Source organism: Ranitomeya variabilis, chromosome 7 (genome assembly GCF_051348905.1).
Source record: "Ranitomeya variabilis isolate aRanVar5 chromosome 7, aRanVar5.hap1, whole genome shotgun sequence".
Taxonomy (NCBI): domain Eukaryota; kingdom Metazoa; phylum Chordata; class Amphibia; order Anura; family Dendrobatidae; genus Ranitomeya; species Ranitomeya variabilis.
Genome location: NC_135238.1, coordinates 11,447,907 through 11,471,453, shown reverse-complemented (window position 1 = coordinate 11,471,453; position 23,547 = coordinate 11,447,907). Strand labels below are relative to the sequence as shown.

The 23,547-nt window shown below is 55.0% G+C and overlaps 2 protein-coding genes across 2 annotated transcripts; both read right to left on the bottom strand.

Annotated features, from left to right (window-relative positions):
* Positions 1–952: 952 nt before the first annotated feature.
* On the bottom strand, positions 953–6,564 carry PRODH2 (proline dehydrogenase 2). The gene is made up of 10 exons (XM_077272440.1): positions 6,234–6,564; positions 5,675–5,868; positions 4,069–4,189; positions 3,894–3,977; positions 3,743–3,823; positions 3,484–3,630; positions 3,174–3,340; positions 2,942–3,052; positions 1,377–1,465; positions 953–1,283 (listed from the first exon to the last, which is right to left on the bottom strand). Exons 1-10 carry the CDS (start codon positions 6,444–6,446, stop codon positions 1,114–1,116), a joined length of 1,377 nt encoding a protein of 458 aa, XP_077128555.1. The 5' UTR covers positions 6,447–6,564; the 3' UTR covers positions 953–1,113.
* Positions 6,565–10,881: 4,317 nt separating this feature from the next.
* On the bottom strand, positions 10,882–22,710 carry LOC143785289 (eukaryotic translation initiation factor 3 subunit C). Its single transcript, XM_077274036.1, has 21 exons — positions 22,555–22,710; positions 19,645–19,776; positions 19,489–19,554; positions 19,219–19,408; positions 17,951–18,076; positions 17,789–17,849; positions 17,597–17,709; positions 17,295–17,419; positions 17,034–17,202; positions 16,849–16,952; positions 16,617–16,758; positions 16,414–16,539; positions 16,142–16,235; positions 15,516–15,703; positions 14,463–14,687; positions 14,017–14,380; positions 13,778–13,937; positions 13,637–13,702; positions 13,323–13,410; positions 11,707–11,872; positions 10,882–11,075 (listed from the first exon to the last, which is right to left on the bottom strand). Exons 2-21 carry the CDS (start codon positions 19,743–19,745, stop codon positions 10,990–10,992), a joined length of 2,760 nt encoding a protein of 919 aa, XP_077130151.1. The 5' UTR covers positions 19,746–19,776; positions 22,555–22,710; the 3' UTR covers positions 10,882–10,989.
* Positions 22,711–23,547: the final 837 nt, after the last annotated feature.

Genomic DNA, 23,547 nt, shown 5'->3' with positions numbered 1-23,547 from the left:
AAGATGATTAGTTTACTCACAGGCAACAACAGAAGCAGAGCAGCACAGAGCAGGGAGATATAGGACAGACATTTCCTGGTTCTGTCAGACATCGGGCAGTCTGACCAAGGGGCAGAACGCATACAGTGAGACAGTTACAGGCTGTGGGGGATAAGTCTGCTGAAGGCAGTAAGGGCGCCCCCGGCTGAAGAATAGTGCAGTCGGGCACCAGCTCAACAGGACCATCCCCAAGAAGGATCCAGGGTCTACGACCGGGGCGGAAGCAGCTGAGATGGCGTTCCCGGCACCTTTCCCTATTGGAACCAGACAAGGGGCTGACAGGGAGCTGGTTATGCTGAGGGAACAGATGGGACACGAACTGTCCAAAGATGCTGCCCGGATGTCAGAGGAAAGGAAAGCGCAGACAGAACAGAGTCTGGCTAGAGGTACGACTGTGAATGCCGAGAGTAAAGAGAAAGAAATGACAGAGATACTAGAGTCTGCCCGTATGGCAGAGGAAGGGAAAGTGCAGGAAACGTCCTGTGTGATCTGTGCTGCTGATGTGAAGAATGCAGATAAGACGATGTCTCTGTGTGTGAACTGTGCCGTCTGTGAGATGAATACACTGCTGTCTAGTAAATTTAAGCTGCTGGAAAAAGACCTCGTCTCTGAAGTGATTTGCGGAGCTCATGAATGCGGAGCCGGCATGGCAGCAGCTGAGGGGAATCTGACAGAGCCTGTGAGTGGGCTGTGGGGCATGCTGCACAAGGGACTTTATGTATCTTTTCATGTGGAAGGTGCCGGGGTGCTCACTGACTGTTGCTTAGTGAGCTCGCCCATGACTACCACCCCGTGCCACCTTGTTACACATGTGTTGCCCCCCTGCTGGTGCAGTGTCTTGCTCTGCAGTTTAGAGGCATCCGTCTATAACGCTCTCAAATCATTATTTTCACCAAACTTTGCGACAGATTTTATAAAATTCCTTATTATTGCTCCTGAGACAGCGAAGATAAGTAAGTGCCCCCCTCCATGCAGTAACACAGTTTATATGAGGTTGTCAGGTCCGCTCTCCACCATAGACCAGAGTCCAGTCAGAGTCCTGGGATTTCTCCTCCATCTTTGGCGCAGGCGGTCTCAGCTTCGGCGCAGGAGGCGACGTCTCAGCTCCCGGCGCAGGAGGTCTCTCTCCTTCCGGATTCCCTGGAGGACGCTCTGGTTCTCCTGCGCTCGTCTCACCAGATATGGAAGCACCGATTCCACTGAACCGTAAGGGATGGACTTATAGACCAGATACCCAGCCTGACCTGAGGACGAGAGCGGCACATCAGCCCCGCGAGACGTACCACCAGACGTACCGCGAGTATCTGCTCCGAGGAAAGACACCCGCGCCAACCTACCGAGCGTGAGAGACACGTGGTCACACATCCCGAGGAGCTGCCCGAAGCACACGGCACCGCCGCTCCCACCGATCCCGAGCTCCGCCATCCTGAAAGAGCAGAAAACCTGTATCTAATCCTATCCTGTGTGATACTGTCTGCTGAGCTGTGTATCTAATCCTCTCCTGTGTGATACTGGCTGCTAAGCCGTGTATCTAATCCTATCCTGTGTGATACTGTCTGCTGAGCCGTGTATCTAATCCTCTCCTGTGTGATACTGACTGCTGAGCCGTGTATCTAATCCTCTCCTGTGTGATACTGACTGCTGAGCTGTGTATCTAATCCTCTCCTGTGTGATACTGGCTGCTAAGCCGTGTATCTAATCCTCTCCTGTGTGATACTGACTGCTAAGCCGTGTATCTAATCCTCTCCTGTGTGATACTGACTGCTGAGCTGTGTATCTAATCCTCTCCTGTATGATACTGACTGCTAAGAAGTGTATCTAATCCTCTCCTGTGTGATACTGACTGCTGAGCTGTGTATCTAATCCTCTCCTGTGTGATACTGACTGCTGAGCCGTGTATCTAATCCTCTCCTGTGTGATACTGTCTGCTGAGCCGTGTATCTAATCCTCTCCTGTGTGATACTGACTGCTGAGCCGTGTATCTAATTCTCTCCTGTGTGATACTGTCTGCTGAGCCGTGTATCTAATCCTATCCTGTGTGATACTGACTGCTGAGCCGTGTATCTAATCCTCTCCTGTGTGATACTGTCTGCTGAGCCGTGTATCTAATCCTATCCTGTGTGATACTGACTGCTGAGCCGTGTATCTAATCCTATCCTGTGTGATACTGACTGCTGAGCCGTGTATCTAATCCTCTCCTGTGTGCTACTGTCTGCTGAGCTGTGTATCTAATCCTATCCTGTGTGATACTGACTGCTGAGCCGTGTATCTAATCCTCTCCTGTGTGATACTGTCTGCTGAGCCGTGTATCTAATCCTATCCTGTGTGATACTGACTGCTGAGCCGTGTATCTAATCCTCTCCTGTGTGATACTGTCTGCTGAGCCGTGTATCTAATCCTATCCTGTGTGATACTGACTGCTGAGCCGTGTATCTAATCCTATCCTGTGTGATACTGACTGCTGAGCCGTGTATCTAATCCTCTCCTGTGTGATACTGTCTGCTGAGCTGTGTATCTAATCCTATCCTGTGTGATACTGACTGCTGAGCCGTGTATCTAATCCTCTCCTGTGTGATACTGACTGCTGAGCTGTGTATCTAATCCTATCCTGTGTGATACTGACTGCTGAGCCGTGTATCTAATCCTCTCCTGTGTGATACTGACTGCTGAGCCGTGTATCTATTCCTCTCCTGTGTGATACTGACTGCTGAGCCGTGTATCTAATCCTCTCCTGTGTGATACTGACTGCTGAGCTGTGTATCTAATCCTCTCCTGTGTGATACTGACTGCTGAGCCGTGTATCTAATCCTGTCCTGTGTGATACTGACTGCTGAGCTGTGTATCTAATCCTCTCCTGTGTGATACTGCTGAGCCATGTATCTGAGCCCTGTGGTACGCCCACCTCTGCGCAGCGTGCAGCACGGACTCCTCGTTGTGGCTGGCGACGATCAGGTTGTGTTTCGCTCCGTCCCGTGCGATCAGCTCCAGCAGGTGATCCAGTGATCGCTGGTAACTGGGGGTCAGAGGTCGGGGGGTTTGATACAATGTATCACTCGGCACATTCCGCAGCCCTGATCTCGCTGACACACTGTGACGGCCCCTCAGCGGTGCCCGTTTCGCCCCGTTTTCCTCACCTTCTGTTGGTGGCCGCCCAGTCGGGCTGGACGGGGTCGCTGTAACCCTTCTCTTCCGCCATCTTCCGCTCCTTGTCCATGTACGCCCCGCGGACCAACTTCACCCCGAAACAGCAGCCCAGACTGTCGGCCGTGCGCAGGTCCTGGGTCAGGTTCTTGTAGGAATCCTCCATGACGGAAAAACAAAGCAGAAAGGTAACGGCCCGTCCAAGAGGGTGTCACCGACATATCTGCACCCCCCGCACGACCACTCAAAGGTCCAAGATGGTGGGGACCACCGACTGCCGTGTCTCCATGGCAACCGTCTCACCTTTAAGTAGCACTGATAGGTGTTCCAGATCCAGGGCTCGTCCGTGTTGCACTGGGCCATCATCGCCATGGTAACCAGGCTGAGCGCGGGGTTCACGTACGTGTACTCAGCATCCACCAGGACACGGACGCGCTTCGCCTTGGCGTGCTGCGGGGAGATCAGAGGCAGTGTACTGTACAGCAGGCTGGGCCGCGGGTAGTCACCGACACAGGAGCCAGGTGGTTGCTAGGCAACACCGCCCATTCGCCGTCGTCCTCACCTTCCCGACGCGGCTGAGCCTCCGCACCGCGGTCTGGAGATGCCGATTCTGCTCCTCGGACAGGAAGGGAAGAGCCGGATCCTGCGAGAACGACTACAAGTGTCAGAACATTGCGCCAATATGGCCGAGAAACGGAACCGGCCCCCCGTACCTGGCCCTCCATGATGGAGACGATCCGCTGAGGACTGAGCGCCGCCCGCAGAGACGGATCTGACAGATACACGGACAGAACCTTCTGGTGACGGGAGGGAAGAAGAGGAGACGTCATGGCTCTGATGGTTGTCGCTTCCCCTCCCCCACTCACCCCGGCTTTATATCGCACTCACGCACAGGTCGGCGCTCATCAGGGCCGTGATTTTCAGCTGCATCATGGGACGGTCCCCTCCAGCCGAGGAGAGGTCCACACACTTCAGCATGATCTCCTCGTTCTGCTCGTACCAGCGCTCCCTGCGAAATGATGCGGGAAATAAGGAGCAAAGCGTTTCTAGAAGATTGTGTGCAGTACCGATCATGGCCTGCAGGTGGCACTGCTCCTACTCAATTGTAACAAGTGACACCTGCTGGCAGGAAGTGGTACTGCAGCTCAAAAGATCTAAAAACTATTTTTTTATGTTTCTGTTCTCAGCTGTAGAGATGTAAATTCTGGCTCCAATGTAAAATCTAGAACAAGACCCCTGACCACCATTCAGACACTCTTAAAGCCAACGTGTCATCATCAGATTAAGCACTATTGGTCATTATTTTATGGTCTTTAAGAGAGGGTGTGGCTCACAGGATCCTCTTGGGTGTGTCCTTGGGCTGATCTGCATAATTATGCTCTGAGCCACGCCCCCCCCCATGGAAAACACCACAAATAGTAACACCAAATAAAATGGCCCTTATCTCTGGAACCAAATTGCAGATTAAAACAAAAGAAAAAAAAAAATTGAAAAATCAAGGGAACGTCAGAAATAAAATAAGAGAAAAACTGGGAAACTTTATTACATTTTTTTTTCTATCACAATCTACATTAAAAAAAAAAAAGAAAAAAAGAAAATGTTACATTTTTCACATCGACCCCTTATTGTTTTTTTTAGCCTCTTCCTTCCTTTTGCTCCAGGAAATTTACATGTACATTCGAAGCAATGAACAGACTCTGCACACGCTCATTAGAAGCTTCGCTATGTAAGATAGCATTAAAGGTCATGGTGAAGGGAGGAGGAGTAGGTGAGCTGTGATATCACCTATTGTGACTGCTGTGTTATCTACTGTATATAGAGGTGTTATCATTGTAATCCTGCCTCTGCTGATAATGAAGCTGCTGTAAAATCATCCTGAATTACAAGGAGGAGTATAACAGAGCCCCCAGTGTCAAAAGTGCAAGATTGCTAAGTTTGTTTTCTACTAAAGATCATGCTATGAAAAACAACACAAACAAGAAGTTACTATAAATACATGTATCAATAATCTGATTTAAATATCAGGTAATTTTCTGACTACACCTTCCTTGTTATCACCTGGACCCTGCGGCCCTATAGCTGGGCCTGGAGCGCAGACATTACACAGAATATCTTGGCTGCAGTACCACTTTTCCACTGCAGGTGGCAGTTTCCATTGTTAATAACACTGGTGACATCTGCTGGCAGTTGCTGGTAATGCAACCTAAAATACATAATTTTCAATGTAATATTTTCCTTAATGAAGTGTAGACATTGGGGAAAAGTGAGGCTCGCGGAGCCCGATGCAAAATAAATAACAGGCCCCACCATTTATATTATCGGGGTCTATAATCCAACAAACATATAAGCAACTGCTTCCACTGGCAGGAAGGTAGTGCAGTCATTTATACTGTTTCCACTCGCACATTAGGAAGGTATGACAAAAATCCCACGTGAAATATGTTGCAGTGCCCCCTACTGGTCAGGGTATTATGCATCATGGCCCCCAGCTCACCCGCTTTTGCTTTCGCCCAAGTCCTCCTCGATGGGTACGGCCAACATGGGGCGAATGCCGAGCCGCGCCAGCCGCTCCGTACAGGCCTGAATCTCAGGGAGGGTCTCTCCGGCGACAAACTGGCCGTACACCGAGCCTCTCATGCCCCATTCAAAGAGTCTGCGGCCCAGGAGCCTGCGAGACACCGAGAGAAGCTGCCGGAGAGAAGAAAGGACATCGGGGGGCTGAACATCGGGGGGCTGAACATCGGGGGGCCGGTCCGGTGCAAGAGATGCGTCTTAGGTCTGGAAATAGTAGCCTGGTCTGATACATTGTAACAAATCTCAGCAGTGAGCGCAGGACGCGGTGCGGACGGTTGTTACATTGTACGTCTGGGGAGAATCTGCTGCCGCTGTAACAGACCCTCAGCTGTGCGCAGAGGCCCGGGATCATTCCGCCCAGTCAGGACAATCTCTCCTCTGATGGTTTGTTACAATGTATCATTCCCACAGAGGATTGTTTAGCCTGAACACATTGTAACGACCCCTCAGCTGTCAGCAGTGACGTTTCCATCGCTCACCTTGTCGGAGTTCCTCACCAGGGTGGGCACGGAGCAGAGCCGGAATATGAGCAGCCCCCGCGCCACCTCCCAGCCGCTCTTCAGCCTGAAGGCCTTTCCATCCGAAAAACTGAGCTCCGGTCCCGGCCTGTGAGCGAACGCCCTCCAGGACCAAGTCCAGACCTGGGGCGAGAGCCACGACCCAGAACGCTGGCAGCGAGCGACGCGCCACATGATGAGTGCAGCCGCCGACACCTGACGGACTGCAGGGAGCGCGGGGGGCAGTCAGCGACCAATGGCCGTGGGACGGCGGCAGCTGTGTACATAGGTGATGGCCCCACCGCAGGGGATGACGGGGTTAATGCACAGCCTGTACGTATATAGGGACGGGACACTTATTAACCCATTGCTGAACGTCTCACCAGCAGCCGATTAGTCAGTGACCGGTCCGACCCGAGCAGGGGGCAAAGTAATAAAGGGCACCCATGTCCTGGGATGACACCGCGGAGCAATGTCCACATCCACCACCAGGGGGCAATGTAATAAAGGTCACATGTCCTGGGATGACACCGCGGAGCAATGTCCACATCCACCACCAGGGGGCAATGTAATAAATGTCACCCATGTCCTGGGATGACACCGCGGAGCAATGTCCACATCCACCACCAGGGGGCAATGTAATAAATGTCACCCATGTCCTGGGATGACACCGCGGAGCAATGTCCACATCCACCACCAGGGAGCAATGTAATAAAGGTCACATGTCCTGGGATGACACCGCGGAGCAATGTCCACATCCACCACCAGGGGGCAATGTAATAAAGGGCACCTATGTCCTGGGATGACACCGCGGGGCAGTGCCCACATCCACCACCAGGGGGCAATGTAATAAAGGTCACCCATGTCCTGGGATGACACCGCGGAGCAATGCCCACATCCACCACCAGGGAGCAATGTAATAAAGGTCACATGTCCTGGGATGACACCGCGGAGTAGTGCCCACATCCACCACCAGGGGGTAATGTAATAAAGGGCACCTATGTCCTGGGATGACACCGCGGGGCAGTGCCCACATCCACCACCAGGGGGCAAAGTAATAAAGGTCACACATGTCCTGGGATGACACCGCGGAGCAGTGCCCACATCCACCACCAGGGGGCAATGTAATAAAGGTCACCCACGTCCTAGGATGACACCGCGGAGCAATGTCCACATCCACCACCAGGGGGCAAAGTAATAAAGGTCACCCATGTCCTGAGATGACACCGCGGAGCAATGTCCACATCCACCACCAGGGGGCAAAGTAATAAAGGTCACCCATGTCCTGGGATGACACCGCGGAGTAATGTCCACATCCACCACCAGGGGGCAATGTAATAAAGGTCACCCATGTCCTGAGATGACACCGCGGAGTAATGTCCACATCCACCACCAGGGGGCAATGTAATAAAGGTCACCCATGTCCTGGGATGACACCGCGGAGCAATGTCCACATCCACCACCAGGAGGCAATGTAATAAAGGTCACCCATGTCCTGGGATGACACCGCGGAGCAATGTCCACATCCACCACCAGGAGGCAATGTAATAAAGGTCACCCATGTCCTGGGATGACACCGCGGAGTAATGTCCACATCTACCACCAGGGGGCAATGTAATAAAGGTCACCCATGTCCTGGGATGACACCGCGGAGCAATGTCCACATCCACCACCAGGGGGCAATGTAATAAAGGTCACCCATGTCCTGGGATGACACCGCGGAGTAATGTCCACATCCACCACCAGGGGGCAATGTAATAAAGGTCACCCACGTCCTAGGATGACACCGCGGAGCAATGTCCACATCCACCACCAGGGGGCAAAGTAATAAAGGTCACCCATGTCCTGGGATGACACCGCGGAGTAATGTCCACATCCACCACCAGGGGGCAATGTAATAAAGGTCACCCACGTCCTAGGATGACACCGCGGAGCAATGTCCACATCCACCACCAGGGGGCAATGTAATAAAGGTCACCCATGTCCTGGGATGACACCGCGGAGTAATGTCCACATCCACCACCAGGGGGCAATGTAATAAAGGTCACCCATGTCCTGGGATGACACCGCGGAGCAGTGCCCACATCCACCACCAGGGGGCAATGTAATAAAGGTCACATGTCCTGGGATGACACCGCGGGGCAGTGCCCACATCCACCACCAAGGGGCAATGTAATAAAGGTCACCCATGTCCTGGGATGACACCGCGGAGTAATGTCCACATCCACCACCAGGGAGCAATGTAATAAAGGTCACCCATGTCCTGGGATGACACCGCGGAGCAATGTCCACATCCACCACCAGGGGGCAAAGTAATAAAGGTCACATGTCCTGGGATGACACCGCAGGGCAGTGTCCACATCCACCACCAGGGGGCAAAGTAATAAAGGTCACCCATGTCCTGGGATGACACCGCGGAGCAATGTCCACATCCACCACCAGGGGGCAATGTAATAAAGGTCACCCACGTCCTGGGATGACACCGCGGAGCAGTGCCCACATCCACCACCAGGAGGCAATGTAATAAAGGTCATCCATGTCCTGAGATGACACCGCGGAGTAATGTCCACATCCACCACCAGGGGGCAATGTAATAAAGGTCACCCACGTCCTAGGATGACACCGCGGAGCAATGTCCACATCCACCACCAGGGGGCAATGTAATAAAGGTCACCCATGTCCTGGGATGACACCGCGGAGTAATGTCCACATCCACCACCAGGGGGCAATGTAATAAAGGGCACCCATGTCCTGGGATGACACCGCGGAGCAGTGCCCACATCCACCACCAGGGGGCAATGTAATAAAGGTCACATGTCCTGGGATGACACCGCGGGGCAGTGCCCACATCCACCACCAAGGGGCAATGTAATAAAGGTCACCCATGTCCTGGGATGACACCGCGGAGTAATGTCCACATCCACCACCAGGGAGCAATGTAATAAAGGTCACCCATGTCCTGGGATGACACCGCGGAGCAATGTCCACATCCACCACCAGGGGGCAAAGTAATAAAGGTCACATGTCCTGGGATGACACCGCGGAGCAATGTCCACATCCACCACCAGGGGGCAATGTAATAAAGGTCACCCACGTCCTGGGATGACACCGCGGAGCAGTGCCCACATCCACCACCAGGAGGCAATGTAATAAAGGTCACCCACGTCCTGGGATGACACCGCGGAGCAATGTCCACATCCACCACCAGGAGGCAATGTAATAAAGGTCACATGTCCTGGGATGACACAGCGGAGCAATGTCCACATCCACCACCAGGAGGCAATGTAATAAAGGTCACCCATGTCCTGGGATGACACCGCGGAGCAATGTCCACATCCACCACCAGGGGGCAATGTAATAAAGGTCACCCATGTCCTGGGATGACACCGCGGGGCAGTGCCCACATCCACCACCAGGGGGCAATGTAATAAAGGTCACCCATGTCCTGGGATGACACTGAGGGGCAGTGCCCACATCCACCACCAGGGGGCAATGTAATAAAGGTCACATGTCCTGGGATGACACCGCGGAGCAATGTCCACATCCACCACCAGGGGGCAATGTAATAAAGGTCACCCATGTCCTGGGATGACACCGCGGAGTAATGCCCACATCCACCACCAGGGGGCAATGTAATAAAGGGCACACATGTCCTGGGATGACACCGCGGGGCAGTGCCCACATCCACCACCAGGAGGCAATGTAATAAAGGTCACCCACGTCCTGGGATGACACCGCGGAGCAATGTCCACATCCACCACCAGGAGGCAATGTAATAAAGGGCACACATGTCCTGGGATGACACCGCGGAGTAATGTCCACATCCACCACCAGGGGGCAATGTAATAAATGGCACACATGTCCTGGGATGACACCGCGGGGCAGTGCCCACATCCACCACCAGGGGGCAATGTAATAAAGGTCACCCATGTCCTGGGATGACACCGCGGAGCAATGTCCACATCCACCACCAGGGGGTAATGTAATAAAGGGCACCTATGTCCTGGGATGACACCGCGGAGCAATGTCCACATCCACCACCAGGGGGTAATGTAATAAAGGTCACCCATGTCCTGGGATGACACCGAGGGGCAGTGCCCACATCCACCACCAGGGGGCAGCAAAGGAGGAAAATCTCCTCTACAGACCACTATGCACAATATCGGGGGCTCGGCCCCCATTATCCAGGCGGAGCACGATGGTTCTCAGCAGGGACGGCGGTCTAAGGAACAAGGTACATTGCAAACACTAGAAAGGAACATTCCGGGTGTAAAGGATGCGCTGGAGGGGCACGACGCAGGAACCGTAAAGAATCAGGCTCCGTCCCTGCCATTACTGAGCTCCACCACCAGAGGGAACCTCTGCACCCCAGCCTCCTACTCTTAAAGAGCCCTTGTCCCAATTTGCTTTTTTTTTTTTTTTTTTAAGCCTTGATTGATCTGTGGGAACGGTCGCATCTGTCCAGAGTCCAAACCCGAGGACTTATGTCACGGAGCGGCAGCTGAACCAATTCTCACACGGTAAAGTTACAGTCCGCAGATCTATATAAACTGCTGGAGTGGCGGAGGATGGGGAATGTCCTAGGTGACCCGTCCCTTTAAGGCCATACAGACAGTATACAGAGGTGGGGCGGAGTTCACTCCACTATCTTTATTAAGAGACATGATGGCAACAAAGTAAATAAAAATGACAGACAGATCAGCGGCGGATCCTGGGGTCCGGAGCCAGGCCGGACCGATCAGTAGTTGTTCTGGTTCTGCTGGTCTCGCCGGTAGCCGCGCCGCATGTAGCCGCCCTCCTTCCTCTGGTACGAGTCTTTTTGGTCTGGAAAAATTAGAGAAAGAAGACGTAAGAGAAGATGGAGGCGCGATGACTCAATGTCGCCACCAGAGGGCGCAGCTGCACACACTTCCAGCCTCTCAGGGCATGCTGGGAGCTGTAGTTCTGCAGCAGCTGGAGAGCCACGTGTGACCCCTGAATGACTGGTCAGATAAGACAGGATGGAGACAAGCGGCATCAGATTGTGCGGTGCCGCTCATCTCCAAGATGAAGAAATGGTGACGAGATGCCAGCACACCCCACCTGCATCCCCTCCCCCTGTTGCAAAACTACAACTCCCAGCAAGTCCTAACAGTTGCACTCTGGGCATTGTAGTTTGGCCACAGATTGGAAAGTGCTGCATTAGAGGGAACAGGAAGTGAGGTGTGCAACGCAGTAAAGCTTCCCCGCCCTCAGGATGATGGATGAGAAGACATCACGAGCAGAGAAGCCCCTGAACCAGTCGCCGTCCACCTGACAATCTCCGGCTGCTGTACAAGTACAACTCCCAGCATGCTCGGACATGCTGGGAGTAGTAGTACAATAGCTGGAGAGCTGAAGGGATGAGGAGGGTTAATGACGAGGGGACGGTGAGAGATGATGAGCAGGAGCCTGCAGCGCGCACAGCCGGCCTCACCGCGGTTGAAGTATCCCCCGTAGCTGCCCTGCTTGTGGTCGAAGATGCGCTCGTTGTTCTCCACCAGGTTCCCGAGCTTCTCCGCCAGCTGCAGAGCCGTGTTCTGGAGGGAGCTGGGCTCCGTGCCGTGCATCACCACCGTCTGGGTGGGCTGATCCAGCGAAGCCTGCAGAGAAGAATGGGGGCCGTCAGAAAGGAGGCGTGGGGAGAAGAAGAGGAGGGGGAAACTGCGCGAGGCGAAGAAGAGAAAAGGGAGAAAAGCGCGGTGCGAAGAAGAGGAGGGGGAAAAAGCTCAGTGCGAAGAAGAAAAGGGTAAAAAGTGCAGTGCGAAGAAGAGGAGGGGGAAAAGCTCAGGGCGAAGAAGAAAAGGGGAAAAGCGCAGTGCGAAGAAGAGGAGGGGGAAAAGCTCAGGGCGAAGAAGAAAAGGGGAAAAGCGCAGTGCGAAGAAGAGGAGGGGGAAAAAGCGCAGTGAGAAGAAGAAAAGGGGAAAAAGCACGGCGCGAAGAAAAGGGGAAAAAGCGCGGCGCGAAGAAGAAAAGGGGAAAAAGCGCAAGGCGAAGAAGGGGAGGGGAAAAAGCGCAGTGCGAAGAAGGGGAGGGGAAAAAGCGCAGTGCGAAGAAGAAAAGGGAAAAAAAGCACGGCACGAAGAAAAGGGGGGAAAAAAAACACCACAAGGCGAAGAAAAGGGGAAAAAGCGCGGCGCGAAGAACAAAAGTGGAAAAAAAAACGCAAGGGGAAAAAGCGTGGCACGAAGAAGAAAAAGGGAAAAAGCGCGTTGCGAAGAAAAGGGGAAAAAGCGCTGTGCGAAGAAGAAAAAGGGAAAAAGCGCTGTGCGAAGAAGAAAAAGGGAAAAAGCGCGAGGCGAAGAAGAAAAGGGGAAAAAGGGAGGGGAAAAAGCACAGTGCGAACAAGGGGAGGGGAAAAAGCGCAGTGCGAAGAAGAAAAGGGGAAAAAAACAAGGCGAAGAAGAAAAGGGGGAAAAAGCACGGCACGAAGAAAAGGGGGGGGGAAACAACAAGGCGAAGAAAAGGGGAAAAAGCGCGGCGCGAAGAACAAAAGTGGAAAAAAACGCAAGGCGAAGAAGAAAAGGGAAAAAAGCGTGGCGCGAAGAAGAAAAAGGGAAAAAGCGCGTTGCGAAGAAAAGGGGAAAAAGCGCTGTGCGAAGAAGAAAAAGGGAAAAAGCACTGTGCGAAGAAGAAAAAGGGAAAAAGCGCGAGGCGAAGAAGAAAAGGGGAAAAAGCGCAAGGCGAAGAAGAAAAGGGGAAAAAGCGCGAGGCGAAGAAGAAAAGGGGAAAAAGCGCGAGACGAAGAAGAGGAGGGGAAAAAACGCGAGGTGAAGAAGGGGAGGAAGAAAGGCGCCGGGCAAAGAAGAGAAGGGGAAAGGCACAAGGTGAAGACAAGAAGGGGGAAGTGTGGGGCGCACAGAAGGAGCAGAAGAGAAAGGGGGGTAAAAACGAGAAGCACAGAGGAGGAGGAGCAGGAAAGGGAAAAAGGCGCGGGGCACAGAAGAGAAGGGGCTAAGCGTGGGGAACAGAATGCCCACCAGCAGAGGCAGCTCTGTGCAGACCCTGGAGGGAGCTGGGGGTCCGGTGGTGGCGGGCGGCTCCACTACTCACCATGAGCTCCTCATTGATGATCATCTTGCTGATGATGCTGTGGACGGTGGGAATCTCCAGCTGGAACATGTCGCCCAAGATGCCCATCCTGAGGGAAGAGGAGGAAGAACTGTGACCCCTGAGTGTTTCACGGCCGCACCGGGGTCCCGTCAGGCTAATACAATGTCTGCTGCTGTCAGTGAATGGAAACTTTCCTACACGGATCTAACACTTATGGTGCATCATCAGACTGCACAGGCTGCCAGGACATGCTGATACTTGTAGTTTGCAGGAGAGCCTCAGATCGGAGGAGGGTGGGTGCTCGGGGGTCTCACCTGATGGAGTCGTACACGCTGCTGTATGTGAACAGATACGTCCTCAGCGATTCCTCCTGGATCTTCCTGCAGGAAGCAGAGAACATTTTCCATCATATCCCGACACAACGACCCCCCCAATATGGTGGACCCCGTCCTCACCTGACCAGCATGTTGCGCACACGATCCGCCTCCGGGAACAGATCCCACACCTTCCCGTTCATCTTCTCGTTGATTATGAAGTTGCGGCAGGTCTTCCAGTCTCCCATCTTCATGGCCTTGGACGCGGCCACCACGTGCTCCCTCATACTTTCTGGGGGGCCTGCGGAGAAAGGAGAACAGTCAGTGAGCCCGGAGCACAGACACGTCTCACAGGCCAACATGGCCGCCGTCAGACTCACCCAGCAGCGGCTGCCGCTCGCCCACACGCAGCTGGTGGTGGAACTGTTTGCTGATCATCCTCCTGCGGGCGTCAAACTCGTGCGCCGCCATGTACGGGATCTCCAGCAGCATGGCGGACACCAGGTAGACGCACTCCAGCAGCTCCAGGTTGATGTGCATGTGGAAGGGGATCTGTCGCCGCTTCTCGATCTTCTCCTGCTCCTGGTTCCTCTCCTGCATGGTCCTCATCAGCAGCCCCTGCCCCAGCAGCTCCTTGGCTCTGCCGCTGGACTGGATGTCCAGGAGGGCGTTGTGGGCGTCCCGGATCATGCCCTGCCGGAAGGCGCAGATGCCCAGCTGGACCATGGTGCGGTTATATAGGATCTAGAGGCAACGAGAGGGAACCGGTAAAGGGGTCAGGGGGTTAAAGAGTCAGGATGGACATAAGGGGTCTGGCCGCCCTCACCTGCACAGGAGGGTCAGCGTGCTGGATGTTGTCTTGCAGGTGGGACATGAGCATCAGGTCTCGGGCCTGGAACCAGCGGTTGTGCAGGGCGTGGTGGTAGATGTGGCACAGGATGGCGCAGGTACGGATTCGGTCCGTCCTGTCCTTGGCGTATATGTACTTGGAGAGTCTGTCCATGAGGATGGCACTGTCCTCCGCCTCGTTCTCCGCCTGGTCCTGCTCTGACTGCAAAGAAGGAAGGAACATCAGAATCGAGCATGAGGATGGAGGTGGAGCAGACCACCAGCGGGTCAGGATGGAGGTGGAGCAGACCACCAGCGGGTCAGGATGGAGGTGGAGCAGACCACCAGCGGGTCAGGATGGAGGTGGAGCAGACCACCAGCGGGTCAGGATGGAGGTGGAGCAGACCACCAGCGGGTCAGGATGGAGGTGGAGCAGACCACCAGCGGGTCAGGATGGAGGTGGAGCAGACCACCAGCGGGTCAGGATGGAGGTGGAGCAGACCACCAGCGGGTCAGGATGGAGGTGGGGACGACCACCAGCGGGTCAGGATGGAGGTGGAGAAGACCACCAGCGGGTCAGGATGGAGGTGGAGACGACCACCAGCGGGTCAGGATGGAGGTGGAGACGACCACCAGCGGGTCAGGATGGAGGTGGAGACGACCACCAGCGGGTCAGGATGGAGGTGGAGACGACCACCAGCGGGTCAGGATGGAGGTGGAGACGACCACCAGCGGGTCAGGATGGAGGTGGAGACGACCACCAGCGGGTCAGGATGGAGGTGGAGACGACCACCAGCGGGTCAGGATGGAGGTGGAGAAGACCACCAGCGGGTCAGGATGGAGGTGGAGAAGACCACCAGCGGGTCAGGATGGAGGTGGAGAAGACCACCAGCGGGTCAGGATGGAGGTGGAGAAGACCACCAGCGGGTCAGGATGGAGGTGGAGAAGACCACCAGCGGGTCAGGATGGAGGTGGAGAAGACCACCAGCGGGTCAGGATGGAGGTGGAGAAGACCACCAGCGGGTCCCCACTACCCCGGCCCGTCCGTCACCTTAGACTCCTGCCCGGTGCTGAGCTGCCGCTGATGCGCTTTGTAGTCAAACTTGTAGTAGGTGTGCATGATCCTGCGGAGATAGATCCGGCAGATCTCCTCAGTGCTGCCCTTCTCCTGCAGGTATTTCTGGGCTCGCTCGATCACCTCACACACCCGCGCCTCGTCCTTCAGGTTGTCCACATACTCTGCAAGGAGCAAGTAAGGAGATGACGTTATTTGGGGTGACCCGGCCTGTGACACCACCCAGGGGTCCAAATACGAAGCAGCAGAACCCCAGGGTCACCCAGACGGGGGTCGCAGCAACCAGGGGCCCAGATACAAAACAGCAGAACCCCAGGGTCACACCACCCAAGGGTTCCGATATGAAGCAGAGGAACTCAGAGGTCACCACCGAGGAGTCAAGATACGAAGCGGCAGAACCCAGAGGTCACCCGGCCAGCGGCACCTCCCAGGGGTCCAGGTATGAAGTTTACTTTCTGCTTACTGTCAGTGAATGGAAAACCTGTTTAGACCAATCCCGGTTCTCTGCCGTATGTGCCACCCCCATTACACGTATCTCCTGCCCGGATCTCAGGAAGCTGCAGCACCTCTTTGAGGGCAGGATACAAGCGGGCTCCTCGTACCTTGTGAGTGCGGGTCCGTGTTCTGCATGATTTTGGTGAACTCTTCTTCCATCCTCTCGATCAGGGTGAGAATGCAGCCGCGGACGCGGAGAGGCTGGAGGAGAGGGAGAAGACTAGGATGAGTGCACCCCATATGATAAGGGTGGAGGGGAGGGTCCGGGCAGCGGGGGCTGCAGATGCTTTATGACTAAAGACGACCAGCACTAGGATGCTCTTATTGTAGTTCTACGGGATATACAGCATGCTGGGAGTTGTAGTTCTCCGGCGCTCACCGGGTCTGAGACGATGAGATTTTCGGAGTCTTCGGAGATGTTCTCCCCGATGAACATGTTGGGGTTGGAGAAGAGGATGTCCAGCAGGTCGTTGATGCACTCCAGGCATTTCTTCCACATGTCGGCCTGCGCAGGGAGGAAGGGGTTAAGTCGCACGTTGGCGGTTTTTGCGTTGCTGCGTTTCGCTCCTCGGGCGACGCTACCTTCATGTACGCGGCCAGATTGGGGTTGTAGTCGTACAGAGACGCCACGATGTTGAACTTGATCTTGACGGCGACTCCCTGCCCCAAATTATTTTCTTCCGAGATTACAACGAGCAAATTCAGGAGCTCGATCTGTGCGGCCCTTAGAGGAGGCAAACACCGGGGGTCAGAGGGCACCGGAGGGGACAAGGACGCCCCCCATAGACCACTGCAACCCCCAGCCTCCCGTTACCTGTCTGTGCCCTTCTTCCCTCGGGCCTGAAGGATCTCATTCAGCTTCTTCACCACAATGGGGGGAGTGATCTCGGTGCCTTTAGCAAACATCTTGGGCTTTTCCTGTAGGAGGCAGAAAGGACTGATGAGAGGTCGGAGGAGGAAAGAGCCCCCCAAAGCCCCCCAGTCTCCTCCAGGTCTCACCTTCACCATGGGCGCGCCACCTTTGACCTTCTCCCACTCTCCTCCGGCTTCGCTCTCGTCCATCTCCCCCTCCTCGTCCGCTCTGGTTTTCACTTTCCGATCCTGCTTCTTCTTGATCTTCTCCTCCTTCTTCTTATCGGTGGCCTGACGATCGGATTGTCCTCCGGTCCTGCAACGTAGCAAGGCGTCAGCTCATCGACCGCAGCGGACCCTCGATCCAAGAAGTGGTCGGAGGAGGAGGACCCCCAAAGCTTTACTCACTTTTTAAGGAAGCGGGCGGCCAGAGTGGTATATTTGCCTTCCTCGTCCTCGGATTCGGAGTCAGAGTCCTCGGAGTCGGACTCCCAGATTTCATCGTCGGAGGATTCTTCGTCGTCCTCGGCGTCCTGGCACAGAGCACAAGGTTAATGCCGCATTGTTACAACTCCGAGTAATCTGCCGTCACTTTAAGAGGTTTATCAGGACCCAGCGCCTTACAAAGGTGCCGGATTATCAGACTTTCCAAATCAATGGACTCCAGTTACTTAGCGACATCAGACATTTGTACCCAGAATCCTCCTCACCTCGGCTTTCTTCTGGAACTTTCCGCGAGCGTCTGCAGGAGCGGATTCGGCCTTCTTCAGGAACTTGCTGGCGCTGATGCCTTCACCTTTGTCGTCATCGCTGGACATGGAGGCTGAAGAGGAAGGAAACACGTGAATAGATGATGCAGCAAACATGGCCGCCGGCGCGCTCCGCACAAGGCACACACTCACCTTCGGAGTCGTCGTCATCCTCATCCTTGTCTTGGTCTTCATCTGCCGACTCCTCGGGGTTCTGGGAAAAGGAAACATATGTGGGAGACTCGGTGCCGGCTCTCCCCGGGGGAACCACTACACAGACGCACGCCGCCTTCCTGTTCCGCCAGATCGCCTCACCTGCTTATAGGCGGAGATGGGGGCCTCAAAATCGCGGTTGTACTTGCGCAGTTTCTGGCGCAGCGTGCTCAGGGCTTTGGCGTTGTTCTTGTTCATCTTCTTCTTGCCTTCCTTATCTTCCCAGAGCTGCAGGAAAAAAAGATGGAGGCAGGAAATGAGGAGGTAAGGTCAGTTCACACTATGGATTTTTAACCGCGGCCGTCACATGTCACCATCACTGCAGACAAAGGGGCGGCGTCACCAGGTAAGAAATGCGTCTTATTTTATGGCCATGTTCTTCCATTATTGTGCACAGTCCCTTTATTTCTGCAACTATTATTTGCAAAAAAGTGACCACTAGAGGGAGCAGTGAGTGCTGCAATCAGCAGAGAGAGCTCCCCCTAGTGGTGGCTGCAGACAGCAGAGAGCTCCCCCTAGTGGTGGCTGCAATCAGCAGAGAGCTACCCCTAGTGGTGGCTGCAATCAGCAGAGAGCTACCCCTAGTGGTGGCTGCAGACAGCAGAGAGCTCCCCCTAGTGGTGGCTGCAATCAGCAGAGAGCTACCCCTAGTGGTGGCTGCAATCAGCAGAGAGCTACCCCTAGTGGTGGCTGCAATCAGCAGAGAGCTCCCTCTAGTGGTGGCTGCAATCAGCAGAGAGCTCCCTCTAGTGGTGGCTGCAGTCAGCAGAGAGCTCCCTCTAGTGATGGCTGCAGACAGCAGAGATCTCCCCCTAGTGGTGGCTGCAATCAGCAGAGAGCTCCCTCTAGTGGTGGCTGCAGTCAGCAGAGAGCTCCCTCTAGTGGTGGCTGCAGTCAGCAGAGAGCTACCCCTAGTGGTGGCTGCAATCAGCAGAGAGCTCCCTCTAGTGGTGGCTGCAATCAGCAGAGAGCTCCCTCTAGTGGTGGCTGCAGTCAGCAGAGAGCTCCCTCTAGTGATGGCTGCAGACAGCAGAGATCTCCCCCTAGTGGTGGCTGCAATCAGCAGAGAGCTCCCTCTAGTGGTGGCTGCAGTCAGCAGAGAGCTCCCTCTAGTGGTGGCTGCAGTCAGCAGAGAGCTACCCCTAGTGGTGGCTGCAATCAGCAGAGAGCTCCCTCTAGTGGTGGCTGCAATCAGCAGAGAGCTCCCTCTAGTGGTGGCTGCAGTCAGCAGAGAGCTCCCTCTAGTGATGGCTGCAGACAGCAGAGATCTCCCCCTAGTGGTGGCTGCAGTCAGCAGAGAGCTCCCTCTAGTGATGGCTGCAGACTGATGCAGCGGTACAGGGCAATTATGGGTGGAGTTCCCCTTTCACCTCGTTCAGGTAGTCCTCCAGGTCGGACAGCAGGCGGATGTAGAAGCGAGGGACGCCTTCCTTGTCCACTATGTTCTTGGCCTTGATGTAGGCTTTCCCCAGCTGCTCGAACTCCTCCAGACACTTGGTCATGTCGCGGATCTTCATGGCGTTGCGGATCGTCTTGATGATGTTCGTCAGCTCCTCGAACCTGAGCGACACAAGAGACGGGTGAGGGGTCGATGCTCCGGACAGTGGTATTATGGGGTGAGGGGTGACACCGTCACCCACCTCTTATCCTTGGCGCTGCGCACCACACGCTTCGTGTCCTCCTCGTCATCGCTGAGAATAATCGGCCTAAATGTGAGCACAGAAAGGGGGAGACGGTCAGATTCCCGCGATCGCCCCCACAATCCGCCCCCGGAGGTACGAGGAGGTGTCACTTACTGTTTGCCGTAGGTGCCCCCCACTGGTTTGGGGAGGATCTCGTCTCCGGACAGCGATGACTCCGACTCACTGTCCGAGCCGGTGGCGAAAAAACGGGACATGGCGGCGGATAGAAGAGCGCGTCACTCAGCACTGAGAAGGAAGAAGGATACGGAATACTCACTGCTGGGGGCTCGTTACAGTGTGTCAGTGCAGCGGAAAATACGTCTGTCAGGGCTACCGGCTGTGGGGGAGTATGGGATTAAGGGGTCTTATTGTGGGGGAGAGGAGAGCACATAGAGATTTCGCTCATCTCTGGGGTCTGTGAATAGTCAGCTTCTGGGATCACACACGGACCGCTGCTGCCAATCACCAGAGTTGGGATCAGCATTACTACATATATGGACTGTCAGCTCCGGGGCCCAGTATCACACACATATGAGGACTGTCAGCTCTGGGGCCCAGTATCACACACATGAGGACTGTCAGCTCCGGGGCCCAGTATCACACACATATGAGGACTGTCAGCTCCGGGGCCCAGTATCACACACATGAGGACTGTCAGCTCCGGGGCCCAGTATCACACACATATGAGGACTGTCAGCTCCGGGGCCCAGTATCACACACATATGAGGACTGTCAGCTCCGGGGCCCAGTATCACACACATATGAGGACTGTCAGCTCCGGGGCCCAGTATCACACACATATGAGGACTGTCAGCTCCGGGGCCCAGTATCACACACATATGAGGACTGTCAGCTCAGGGGCCCAGTATCACACACATATGAGGACTGTCAGCTCCGGGGCCCAATATCACACACATATGAGGACTGTCAGCTCCGGGGCCCGGTATCACACACATATGAGGACTGCCAGCTCCGGGGCCCGGTATCACACACACATATGAGGACTGTCAGCTCCGGGGCCCGGTATCACACACACATATGAGGACTGTCAGCTCCGGGGCCCAGTATCACACACACACACACATGAGGACTGTCAGCTCTGGGGCCCAGTATCACACACATATGAGGACTGCCAGCTCCGGGGCCCGGTATCTCTCACACACACACACACACACACACGAGGACTGTCAGCTCTGTGGCCCAGTATCACACACATATGTGGACTGTCAGCTCCAGGGCCCAGTATCACACACATATGAGGACTGTCAGCTCCAGGGCCCGGTATCACACACATATGAGGACTGTCAGCTCCGGGGCCCAGTATCACACACACATATGAGGACTGTCAGCTCCGGGGCCCGGTATCACACACATATGAGGACTGTCAGCTCCGGGGCCCGGTATCACACACATATGAGGACTGTCAGCTCCGGGGCCCGGTATCACACACATATGAGGACTGTCAGCTCCGGGGCCCAGTATCACACACACATATGAGGACTGTCAGCTCCGGGGCCCGGTATCACACACATATGAGGACTGTCAGCTCCGGGGCCCGGTATCACACACACATATGAGGACTGTCAGCTCCGGGGCCCAGTATCACACACATATGTGGACTGTCAGCTCCGGGGCCCAGTATCACACACACATATGAGGACTGTCAGCTCCGGGGCCCGGTATCACACACATATGAGGACTGCCAGCTCCGGGGCCCGGTATCACACACACATATGAGGACTGTCAGCTCCGGGGCCCGGTATCACACACACATATGAGGACTGTCAGCTCCGGGGCCCAGTATCACACACACACACACACGAGGACTGTCAGCTCTGGGGCCCAGTATCACACACATATGAGGACTGCCAGCTCCGGGGCCCGGTATCTCACACACACACACACACACACACACACACACACACACACACACGAGGACTGTCAGCTCTGTGGCCCAGTATCACACACATATGTGGACTGTCAGCTCCAGGGCCCAGTATCACACACATATGAGGACTGTCAGCTCCGGGGCCCAGTATCACACACACATATGAGGACTGTCAGCTCCGGGGCCCGGTATCACACACATATGAGGACTGTCAGCTCCGGGGCCCGGTATCACACACATATGAGGACTGTCAGCTCCGGGGCCCGGTATCACACACATATGAGGACTGTCAGCTCCGGGGCCCAGTATCACACACACATATGAGGACTGTCAGCTCCGGGGCCCAGTATCACACACATATGAGGACTGTCAGCTCCGGAGCCCAGTATCACACACACATATGAGGACTGTCAGCTCCGGGGCCCGGTATCACACACATATGAGGACTGTTAGCTCCGGGGCCCAGTATCACACACACATATGAGGACTGTCAGCTCCGGGGCCCAGTATCACACACATATGAGGACTGTCAGCTCCGGGGCCCAGTATCACACACATATGAGGACTGTCAGCTCCAGGGCCCGGTATCACACACATATGAGGACTGTCAGCTCCGGGGCCCAGTATCACACACATATGAGGACTGTCAGCTCCAGGGCCCAGTATCACACACATATGAGGACTGTCAGCTCTGGGCCCGGTATCACACACATATGAGGACTGTCAGCTCCGGGGCCCGGTATCACACACACATATGAGGACTGTCAGCTCCGGGGCCCAGTATCACACACACATATGAGGACTGTCAGCTCCGGGGCCCGGTATCACACACATATGAGGACTGTCAGCTCCGGGGCCCGGTATCACACACATATGAGGACTGTCAGCTCCGGGGCCCGGTATCACACACATATGAGGACTGTCAGCTCCGGGGCCCAGTATCACACACACATATGAGGACTGCCAGCTCCGGGGCCCGGTATCACACACATATGAGGACTGTCAGCTCCGGGGACCGGTATCACACACATATGTGGACTGTCAGCTCTGGGCCCGGTCCGGTGTCGCTCTCCCCAGGCCTCACAGCTCCGGGCCCCGTATTTCGCCGTTATTTGGGGCCCCCAGGTCGCTCTCACCTCTGGAACAGCGCACACGCTGCGGGCCTGGATAGATTCGGCGCAGAAAGAATAGCACGCATGCGCCAACCCGGCAAGTACACACCGGAAGTAGCGTCAGTTCCTGTGGACATTTCCCGGCGTGCAGTGCGGACACGCCTCCTTATCTCCGCGTCTGCTTGGGGGAGGGTCTCAGACTTCTTGTAGCTTCTGGAGGAGACGGATCAGGAATCTCCCGCTGTGACCGCTGCGCCTCCTGCCGGCTGAAGGACCGCTTTTTTTTGGCTGTTACTTGTTTGTTACTATGGAAACTCATAAGGGCAGGTTATCAGTCACTTTCCCCTGTCTTCTCTCCCGCCCAGACCGCCATTACGACGTCTTCTAGCCGCGGCTCATCTGTGACCCGGACCCGTTATATTTCTCTCATCTTCAGCTCCGTCCCCGCCTGTTCCCAACCGACGTAACCCCGTATTTCTGTGCACTAAAGACACTGCTGAAAAAAGGAGCACTAACCCCACACTGCGACTCCTGCAGAGGGAACAGACAACAGCTAGAAATGATCGGCAATTACCAAGACCCCCTATAACGGAGCGGTTCTGCAGGGGGTGACCACAGACCAGTTCCCCGTAATCAACATTTTTGGCTGTTGTTTTGGTCATTTTGTCATTGCTCTCACCCCTAGAGGTCCTGTACAGTAGCATGAGGCGATGTCTATAACACAGAGAAGTGGCTCAGGTAGTGCAGCTCATCCAGGATGGCACATCAATGCGAGCTGTGGCAAGAAGGTTTGCTGTGTCTCCCAGCAGTGGTCCAGAGCATGGAGCAGATACCAGGAGACAGGCCAGTACACCAGGAGACGTGGAGGTGGCCATAGGAGGGCAACAACCCAGCAGCAGGACCGCTACCTCAGCCCTTGTGCAAGGAGGAACAGGAGGAGCACTGCCAGAGCCCTGCAAAATGACCTCCAGCAGCCAGTAACATCCATGTGTCTTCTCAACCTGTCAGAAACAGACT

Coding starts and splice junctions, on each gene's coding strand:
- PRODH2 (XM_077272440.1), bottom strand. CDS start 6,446: ATGTGGCGCGTCGCTCGCTGCCAGCGTTCTGGGTCGTGGCTCTCGCCC. Junction 3,824..3,893: donor TCTCCATCATGGAGGGCCAG/GTACGGGGGGCC, acceptor TCGTTCTCGCAG/GATCCGGCTCTTCCCTTCCT. Junction 3,341..3,483: donor CCTATCAGTGCTACTTAAAG/GTGAGACGGTTG, acceptor TCCGTCATGGAG/GATTCCTACAAGAACCTGAC.
- LOC143785289 (XM_077274036.1), bottom strand. CDS start 19,745: ATGTCCCGTTTTTTCGCCACCGGCTCGGACAGTGAGTCGGAGTCATCG. Junction 17,850..17,950: donor CCATCTCCGCCTATAAGCAG/GTGAGGCGATCT, acceptor TCCTTTTCCCAG/AACCCCGAGGAGTCGGCAGA. Junction 17,420..17,596: donor AGTTCCAGAAGAAAGCCGAG/GTGAGGAGGATT, acceptor GCTCTGTGCCAG/GACGCCGAGGACGACGAAGA.